This window comes from Phyllostomus discolor, chromosome 6 (assembly GCF_004126475.2).
Source record: "Phyllostomus discolor isolate MPI-MPIP mPhyDis1 chromosome 6, mPhyDis1.pri.v3, whole genome shotgun sequence".
NCBI classification, from domain to species: Eukaryota; Metazoa; Chordata; class Mammalia; order Chiroptera; family Phyllostomidae; genus Phyllostomus; species Phyllostomus discolor.
This window is the reverse complement of record NC_040908.2, coordinates 76,599,271-76,609,752: the sequence shown is the minus strand read 5'-3', so window position 1 is coordinate 76,609,752 and position 10,482 is coordinate 76,599,271. Positions and strand designations below refer to the sequence as shown.

The 10,482-nt window shown below is 37.2% G+C and overlaps 1 protein-coding gene across 9 annotated transcripts in view; it reads left to right on the top strand.

Moving 5' to 3' along the window:
• Positions 1-10,482, top strand: part of ARHGEF12 (Rho guanine nucleotide exchange factor 12) — a 220,213-nt gene that overhangs the window by 179,418 nt on the left and 30,313 nt on the right. For all 9 annotated transcript variants that reach the window (XM_036028379.1, XM_036028377.1, XM_036028373.1 and 6 more), the window contains 3 exons: positions 349-503; positions 1,678-1,824; positions 3,405-3,490. In XM_036028379.1, coding sequence (XP_035884272.1) covers positions 349-503; positions 1,678-1,824; positions 3,405-3,490 — 388 coding nt within the window. The remainder of the gene's footprint in view (positions 1-348; positions 504-1,677; positions 1,825-3,404; positions 3,491-10,482) is intronic.

Sequence of the window (10,482 nt, the reverse complement as noted above, 5' to 3'; positions counted from 1 at the left end):
TGAAGGGGTTAAAAAATACAAATTGACAGTTATAAATATTGTCATGGAAATATTAAATACAACATAGGATATATAACCAATATTGTAATAACTATATGGTATAAGATAGGTATTGTATGAAACTTATCAGGGTGATCATTTCATAAGTTACATAAACACATCTATTCACTGTGTTAATACATCTAAAACTAATAATACTGTATATCAACTGTCATTTACAAAAAATTTTTTTAAAGGAAACACTGAATACAATCTATCAGACTGATTACTCTAATGTAAAGACTAATGCTATTTCCTATTGTCCACCTGAAGTCCTCCAAAAGAATTCATCATCATTTTTTTCATTAGGTTTGACAGCATAGGTTTTGGAGAAAGTCAAAGTGAAGATGAACTGTTTGAAAATGACCTGGAGACAGATCCACCCAACTGGCAACAGCTCGTTAGTCGAGAAGTATTAGTGGGACTAAAGCCTTGTGAAATCAAAAGACAGGAAGTAATTAATGGTGAGTTTAGTGTTTGTTGTTGTTGTTTACATATAGTGAGTTTTATTGGAGCAGAAAATACCCTGAGCTTTGGTGTTTACTTCACAGTTTCTGCTTGCCTTTTGTTTTAAACAAAGAGGAAATTAAGCTATATAGGTGATCCTTGAACTTTATAACTTACAAAATCATTAAGACAACATTGCCCTATCACTTTACTTTCAGGCTAAGTTAATTTATGCGTAGATTATAAATGAAGATGCTAAGGCTCAGATAATTGAACAAATAAAGATTGTAGCTCATAAGTGATAGGGAGAAAACTAGAATCTAGGTCTTGCTTTATCCTAATGCAATACTCTTTATCCAAGCATTTTATGTAACAGAGATGTGACATGAATGCTGTACCCTCTGCTATCTTTAGAATATAATTTGAATAAATGTTCGTTGTTTTTTTTAAAAAAGATTTTATTTATTTATTTTTAGAGAGGGAAGGGAGGGAGATAGAGAGAGAGAGAGAGAGAGAGAGAGAGAGAGAGAAACATCGATATGCGGTTGCTGGGGGTCATGGCCTGCAACCCAGGCATGTGCCCTGACTGGGAATCGAACCTGCGACACTTTGGTTCGCAGCCCGGGCTCAATCCACTTAGCTATGCCAGCCAGGGCTCTAAATAAATGTTCTTGATAACATTAAGACATAGTAGAATTATAAGTCTAGCCTCAGAGACGAGGGTTTATAGGCAAATTAGATAATCAAAAATACTGTTACTTAGGACTCAATTTAAAGGTTATATGATGTTTGGGCTCACAGTTTTCTAATGTTATAGTTGTGATTGGTGGGTGTTATTAGAAAAAGATGAGTTTCTGAGTGCACTGTTAAATTTGAAGTACAAGTTTTGGAGTACACTTAATTTTTAATTACCAAATGGTTTTGAATGATGTTTTTCATTTGCCAGTATTAAATTCTTACAGCTAATATGGAGGAGGGTTCTATAGAATTAAGAAAATGACTTCAGAGTACCACACAGTTTCTAAACTATAAATATTATGTAACTTATTTGCTAGTTAATTTCAGCTAAAGCCTATAGGAATATAGTCAATAATATTGTAATAACTATGAATGGTATAAGTTAAGTGCTAGACTTTTCATGGAATTGTACTAAGAAAGACAATATTTATGTTTACCTTTTTTCCTCTTTAGAATTGTTTTATACTGAAAGAGCTCATGTTCGAACACTAAAGGTTCTTGATCAGTTGTTCTATCAGCGAGTGTCCAGAGAAGGAATTCTGTCACCTTCAGAACTACGGAAAATTTTTTCAAACTTAGAAGATATTCTTCAACTTCACAGTAAGAGAAATTGACCCTGGTCTTTGTCCCTAACATTTCCAATAGATAAGAGATTGTGAGTATATAAAGATACAATAACAGTAAAATCTCATGAGTGTACCCATGTTAGTTTTTCTAAAATTGTATATGTGAATACAACATCTTTGAATATACCCCCCCACCACATACCAGCCTTTTCTCTACAAAGGGTTAACAGAGGACTTAGTAGCTAATGTCAGTGTTTAAGATGAAAAACATAAGTAGTCAAAATTACCCTTGAAAATGTCCTATCAGTTACAGTGTATATATGTTTTTAAAAAGAAATATCCCATATGATACATGTATAAATGAATTTTGAAAATAATAATATATAGTATGTAACCCCATGATGATATTATTTTCAGTAATTTTATTATTTATTTATTTATTTATTTATTTGTGCTGTTGAGTAAATATCGAAAAATTTCTTTCTTGGTGGCTTCCCTTGGTTGAACTCATCTCAGACTTTCTAGTCAGTACTGTCAGTTCCTCTCTTTATAAGTCACTATTTCTCTGTGACCCTTAATTTTTCATTTTTCTTTTTTCAGGGATGCCCTTATCACCTTTCAATGCCTGCCCACCAGGTTGAAGCCTTTTACTTCTTTGGGGGTGATTTTAGGTTTCACTGGCATGCATTGACAAGTTCAGGCTTGATTATATTCATTGTCTGTAAACATACACATTTTGAAAGAAATAGTAGGCAGAATCACATGCACTATTTAAACTTAAGTTCTTTATAAGCACAGGTATAGATGGAGTTATGAAGTTAAATGAATATTTGATTTGCCTATCCTGTATGTAATTTGCTAGTTCCACATTGTTTTATGCTTTGCCACCTAATTTTCAGATCGAGCTCATAAATATCTATGAGTAGGGACCCCTAAAATCCTGGAATTTATTTATTAAAAAAATGTGCATTTAGTTTTATATACTTAAACTTCAATCACCTTCAGAGTACTCTTCATTTGATACAGTACAACTATTCAGACATTTTTTCCACTGCTCAGAACAGTTTTTGAACTCGTTGATGTTGATGCTTTTTACTGCTTCTACCATTTTTTGTTTAACCTTTTCCACATCAGCAAAACATTTCCCTTTGAGGACTTTCTTCATCTGGGGAAACAAAATGTTGCTCAGGGTCTGATCGGATGAACACGGAGGATGGGGCACAGGGTCTTGCTGATTTTGGCCAAAAACTGCTGAACACTCAGCATAGTGTGGGCAGATGTGCTCCTAAATCACCCATCATGAAATAAGCAAGTGCATTAAAAGAATCTACAAAAAAAATTTATTGGAGCCAAACACAGCCTCTCACAACGCCAGCTAGTACACTGATACAGATGAGTTCCTAGAACACTCACCTAGAGGGAGAAGCCTGTACTTATAAGGGGCCCACCCTCCAGAAGGTAATTCTGGTTTTGGGGGGGATCCCTCCTTGTGGATTTATAAGAATTGTGTCCAAACTTATTTTAAGGAGAAGATTTAAATTCTTGGTACTACCAGTAACTCAGCCTGAAATGAGTATATGCTTAATCTTTTTCCATTTTATTTTTCCCCTGTAGTTGGGTTAAATGAGCAAATGAAAGCTGTTCGAAAGAGGAATGAGTCCTCTGTCATTGACCAAATTGGGGAAGATTTGCTGGCCTGGGTAAGGAAATTAGCTATTTTATTTTAATATTTTTGTAGCTATTTGAGGATCAGATTGAAGTTTAAGTAATTAGCCTTTCCAAATATGCAAACTCATCCATTTTTCAAAGCTACAATAAAGATGAAGACTCCAGAGTATATGTTTTTTGGTTAATGTCTTCTATTAAGTGCTCAATCAAACTAAGTGCTCCTTTTATTTTTAATCAAATAAGGATACTAGTTCTTTGTGTTTTAAAGAATATAAGTTGAATTTTCATAAAAATAATTTAACTGTATAGAATTTTAGCCATCTTCTGCTGTCCAAATCTCAGAATTATACTGCACATTAAAAATTATAGATCCAGAATTTACCATCACAAAAGTAGAAAAGTGAAAATTACTTAATCTTAAAAGAGTTCAGAGACTATATCAAGTTGTGGTTATTTTTTTCTGACTCTTAGTCGGTATGTATCCTGCAATATATGTTTACCAGTATGTGCCATGCACTGTGCCAAGAATACAGAGGTGATCAAAACAGACATGGCTCCTGCCCTAGTGGAGCGCACAATTAATAGGGCAACTGTTATTTCAAGTTTGATAAGTGTTTCAAGAAGGGGAAGAATACAGGTTGTTATAGGAATATATGGAAGTATAGAAAATCTATACTAGATTTTCTAGTATAGAAAATCTTCCTATGGGAAAAGGAGTTTGATTCCAACATTTAAAGAAATTACTATACTTAAGGCTATAGATAATAGTAAAGTATATCATGTAGTCTGCAAAAATTTAACACAGGTTGAAAAGGCACTGTTTAGATATGTCCACAGAAATTTACTTTAATATGTAGCCTGCTGTGAGATTATGGGAATTCTACAATGATAAATTTTTAAAAGATTAAATACTACCAGTTCACTAAAATCTTTATCTTACTACTTTCATGGATGGTGAGATCATGGCTTAGAATCGACTAATCCAATAGTTGGTCTCTTCTTAGCTACTTGATTCATAGAACAGGATTAGGGAATCATAATCCAGTCTTATTTTGCATTTACTGCTTTCCAAAGCAGTTTCTCCCTTGGCCCACTCTAGGATCATTGTTTTTAAGGAGAATTTACTTCCTTGAAAAGTTCCATTTATTCTGTGGCTACTCTGTAATAGTCGATTCATTTTGTTTCTTGATGTTGTTGTAGCAGTGAAAGTTATGACTGAGTTCTGTTGGCTTGGTAGCAGACCGCTTAACTTGAAACAAAAAATTTGTAGGATGACATCGTATAGCATCAATTCATGTGAAGTGTGGGTTAAAAAGTTGTAAGTCATATGGATATAAGATATCAATTGATTCTAAGGAGTGTAATTTGCACCTCATATAAAAGTGTTTAAACCAAGTCTCCAGTGAGATTCATCATTAATGTGGAACAGAAGTGCAGCTGGTCCTCTTATCAGTCCATTGGACACCATATATGCATCTGCATGTTAAAACAAAGTAGAGAAACCTATTAATACAGTGGGACAAAATTTATTTTAGTACATGTAAAATGAAATGTATTCTTTTTTAATATTATTTTTTCATTATAATTTCAGTATTATTTTATATTAGTTTCAGGTATACAGCAGAGTGGTTAGACAAACTTAGACTTCACAAAGTGTTGCCGTGATATTTCCAGTACCCTTTTGGTACCACAAATAGTTATTACAATACATTTGACAATATATTCCCTGTGATGTACTTTACATCCTTATGACTATTTTATTGCCAACAATGTGTACTTCTTAATCCCTTCACCTTTTTTACCCAGTACCTTAAGCCCCCTCTCAACTGGCAGCTGTCATTCTGTCCTCTGTATCTATGAATATGTTTGTTTTTTGTGTGTGTTTATTATGCGCTTTAGATTCCACATATAAGTGAAATTATATAGTGACTGTTTCACTTAGTATAATACCTTCTAGATTCATCCTTATGGGTGAGTAATACTCCATTGTGTATGTGTACCACATTTTTTTATCCAGTTGTCTGTTGATGGGCACTCGGATTGCTTCCATATTGTGGCTGTTATATTATGAGTAATGCCACAGTGAACATAGAGATGCATATATTGTTTTGAATTAGTGTTTTGAATTTCTTCAGCTATATACCCAGGAATGGCATTGCTAGGTCATAAGGCAGTTCCATTTTTTTGTTTTTATTTATGTATTTATTTTTAAATATATTTTTCCATTTAAATATTTTTAATTGTATTTTTTCCATTGCCATTTAGTCCCCTTGTACCCACCCTCCCCCAGCAATCACCACACTGTTGTCCATGCGCATGAATCCTTTCTCCTTTCTGCTCAATCTCTCCACCCCCAAACCTCCCCTCCCCACCTTTGCTGTCATTCTGCTCTCTATGAGTTTGTCTCTGTTTTTCTTGTTGGTAAAATTTGTTCATTAGATTCCACATATAGTAAAATCATACGGTATTTGTCTTTACCTGATTGGCTTATTTCACTTAGCATAATCTTCTCCAAGTCCATCCATGCTGTTACAAAGGGTAAAATTTTCTTTTTTATGGCCGAGTGGTATTCCATTGTATAAATGTCTCATAGTTGTTCTAGCCACACATCTGTTGATGGACACTTGGGCTGTTTCCATATCTTGGTGATTGTAAATAACGCTACAATGAACATTGGGGTGCTTATGTTCTTTCGAATTAGTGTTTTGGGTTCCTACAGATATATTCCCAGAAGTGGGATGGCTAGGTCAAAAGACAGATCCATTTTTATTTTTTTTTTTTAGTTATTTCCATACCACTTTTTATAGTGACTGCACCAATCTGCATTCCCACCAACAGTGCAGTAGGGATCCATTTTCTCCTAGGGATCCTTATGTAGTAGGTGTCTTACAGGTTTCAGTGGCACAATCACTTCCTTCTATAGTTGGGTGTTGATTGCTCTGGTTGATCATGAGTGGGATTGAGCCTCATACTGGCTGACTATGTGGATTGACCCCAACCACAGTGTTCAGTCTGCTATGTGTGGGCAGACTCAATGAAGCAGAATTTCCCCCAGCAGGGTCTGGTGCTTGAGGAGATCTCCCTTTGGGTGTGCCTCTTATGGAGCTAATCGGACTATGTATGCTCTGATTTGGTCTGAAGCTTGCCACCATATGCGTTGCTTCTGGGGGGCGTTGAGAGGGAAATCAGTGCAGGTCAATGTCATATTCTGTCTCTGACTCTGTCTCTGGTTACCTGTTTTGAGCTACAAAGAGATCTTAGTTTATATCTGAGGCTGCTGGGCTTGGGCACATGTGGAAGGGACCAAATTGCATAACAAGGTCAGCTTCCTCCAGCTCCTAGCACACGAGCATGTCAGCAAATGGCCAGGGCAATCTGAGATATGCCTGCAACTGCTGGCTGCTTGTTAGGCCCAGTCACTGAAAGAGCCTCTGGCAGCACATGATTTGCATGAATTCTCATTGAGTATCAGGTAGGGTGAGTGCTGTTCATCGGGTTGTTACAAATTGAAACTTGGCACCGGTGCTGGGCCTGAGACCACTCAGCAAAAGTCTGTGTATACCAAGGCCAGCTGCTACTCATGGACCACTGTGGTAGGGCGCAATCTAAGGGAGTTATCAGGGTGAGGCCAACAGAGTCAATCATGCTAAAAGAGATCATTGTTTGGCCATGTGTAGAGAGGGCTCTGCATCAGAATGGTGATGCTAGTTGGTGTGAGGGGGGAAAAATGGCCCTTTCCCTATTTCCACGTAACTCAGCCTCACCTTGTACATCTCTGACACAACCTGAGTCTACCTAGATCTCCTCAGGAGCCCTCTAAGAAAGACTGCACTGTGGATCCAGGCTGGACCCATCCAGCATACTTCTCTGTTGGATATGAGCTTGACAAGGCTGGGCCACTGGGAGTCAGGAGGAGGAGCTACTGGTCAATACATAATTTTTCCAGGTTGATGCTTAATAGAGGAGAGTGTTCAACACAGGATACGTGACATCTCTGGGTTGTATGGGAGCACAACTCAACACAGGGATCTTGGCAGCTGTTCCTTCAGCCCTCTCCCTGAATCCACACTTCCCAATGTCTCCCCATAGTACTCCAGTTTTTGTTCTGAGCCACCTTCCCTCTGCAAGAGCCCAGAGTGAGTGGCCATCAACAAGATTTTGTGCATTGTCTCTTTCAGAGGACACGTGGATTTCTAGCAAACTCTGATCTCTTCCTAGTGGACAGAATCTCTGCTGATTTACACAACCAGACATTATGTGGGCTCCAGTTCTGGCTCTGGTGCTCTGGTCTTGAGATCCCTCACTCCTTAGGGGTATTCTTTGCACCTGAGATGTCCTTCTGAATTTTCAACCACTGCACACGAGTGCAGGGCTGGCCCTTTTCTCATTTCCACCCTTCCTACCAGTCTCGACACAGCTTCTTGTGTAAACCATTGGGTATGGGTCTTCTATTCAGCTAATCTTCACAGGGTTATTCTGGTTCATTATTCTTTTTTTTAAGACTTTATTTATTTACTTTTAGAGAGGGAAAGGAGGGAGAAAGAGAGAGAGAAACACCAATGTGCGGTTGCTGGGAGCCATGGCCTGCAACCCATGTATGTACCCTGATTGGGAGTTGAACCTGCGATACTTTGGTTCGCAGCCCGCGCTCAATCCACTGAGCTACGCCAGCCAGGGCCATTATTCTTTAATTTAGTTGTAATTATGGTTTGTTCCTGGGAGGAGGGAAGTGTTATTTTTATCTACTCTGCCATAATCTTGAACCTTCCAAAAGAAGTGTATTCTTTTTTTCCCCATTATTTTTAAATTAATATGAGAAAGAAACATTGACTGGTTGCCCCTTGTACATACACCAGCTGGGGACTAAACCCACAACCTGGGCATGTGCACTGACTGGGAATTGAACTGGTGACCTGTTGCTTTGTGGGTGATGCCCAGTCAGGTGAGCCACAGTTGTTTGGCTAGGGTTCCATTGATTTTTTTAATGAATTTATAGGGGTGATACTAGTTAATAAAATTATATTGGTTTCAGGTATACAATTAAAGAATATATCGTCTATATATTTTATTCTGTATTTACTACCCCAAGTCAAATCTCATTCCATCACCATTAATCCCCCTTTTACCTTCTGATACCTCCCCCATTCCCACACCCTTTTTCCTCCAGTAATCACCATACTGTTTTCTCTGTATATGACTTTTTATTGCTTAATCCCTTTACCTTTTTCATCTAGCCCCTCAAACCCTCACCAGCTGGTAGTTGTCAGTCTCTGTTCTCTATGTATGAGTCAGTTTCTATTTGTTAGTTTATTTTGTTCATTAGTTTCCACATATGAGTGAAATCATATGGTACTTGTCTTTCTCTGACTGACTTGACTTCTTTTAGCATAATACGAGTATGGACCCCCCAAAACTGAGAATTTATTTATGAAAAATTATGTATTTTTACATGTTTAAACTTTAGTCACCTTCAAAGTACTCTCCACTTGATGCAGTACACATTGAGACTTTTTCCTTTGCTCAAAACAGTTTTTGAACTCAATAATTTTGATGCCTTTCAGTGCTTCTGCTGTTTTTTGTTTCACCTCTTCCACATCAGCAAAACATTTCCCTTTAAGGAGTTTGTCACCTGAAAGACAAATAAAGTCACTCTGCGAGATTGGGTGAATAGGGAGGGTGGGGCATGGGGGTCATGCCATTTTTGGTCAAAACTGCTGAACCCTCAACACAGTGTGGGCAGGTGTGAATCACCCATCATGAAATGGGTAAGTGCATTGAATGGGCCTTAAATTCACTGAAGCTGAACACAGCCTCTCACACCAATGCCAGCTGGTACACTGATACAGATGAGTTCCTAGGACATTCACCTAGCATAGGAAGCCTGTATTACAAGGGGCCCACCCTCCAGAAGATAGTTCCATTTTGGGGGGCATCCCCCCTCATGTTCTCCAGGCTCATCCATGGTGTCGCAAAAGATAAGATTTCCTTCTTTTTTAATAGCTGAGTAGTATTCCACTGTGCAACTGTACCATAGCTTTTTTTATCCACTCACCTACTGATGGACGTTTAGGCTGTTTCTAAATCTTGGCTGTTGTAAATCATGCTTCAGTGAAAATAGGGGGTGCATATATTCTTTCAAATTAGTGTTTTGGGTTTCTTTGGATATATTTTCAGAAGTAGAACTGCTAGATCATAAGATAGTTCCATTTTTAATTTAAAAGTAACTCCATACTGCTTTTCACAGTGGCTGCACCAATCCATACTTCCACCGACAGTACATGAAGGTTACCCTTTCTCCACATCCTCTCTAGCACTTGTTTGTTTTGATGATAGCCATTTTAACATGTATGAGGTGATATCTTGTGGTTTTAATTTGCATTTCTCTTATAATTAATGACATTGAACACCCTGTCTGTCTATTGGCTATCTGTATGTCCTCTTTGAAGAAGTGTCTATTCAGGTACTTCGCCTATTTTTTAATTGGATTGTTTTGCTGATGTTGAGTTTTATAAGTTCTTTATAAATTTTGGATATTAACCTCTTATCAGTTGTACTGGTGAATATGTTCTATTCAGTGGATTGTCCTTTTATGTTGTTGATGGTTTCCTTTGCTCTGCAAAAACTTTTTAGTTGGATGTAGTCCCATTTGTTTATTTTTTCTTTTGTTTCCCTTGCCCAAAGCAATAATATCAGAATATTGCTACAAGAAATGTCTGAGATTTTACTGCCTGTGTTTTCCTCTATGATTTTTATGGTTAAGATTCTAACATTTAATTCTTTAATTCATTTTGGATTTATTCTTTGTGTATAGTATAAGAAGGTGGTCAAGTTTCTTCTTTTTTTGTTCATTTGCATATATCCATCTCATTTTCCCCACACCATTTTTTGAATAGACTATTTTTACCTCATTGTATATTTTGCCTCCTTTGGAGGATATTAGTTGCCTATAAAGTCACAGGTTTATTTCTGGGCTTTCTATTATGTTCCGTTTATCTATGCCAATACCATACTGTTTTGATTACTA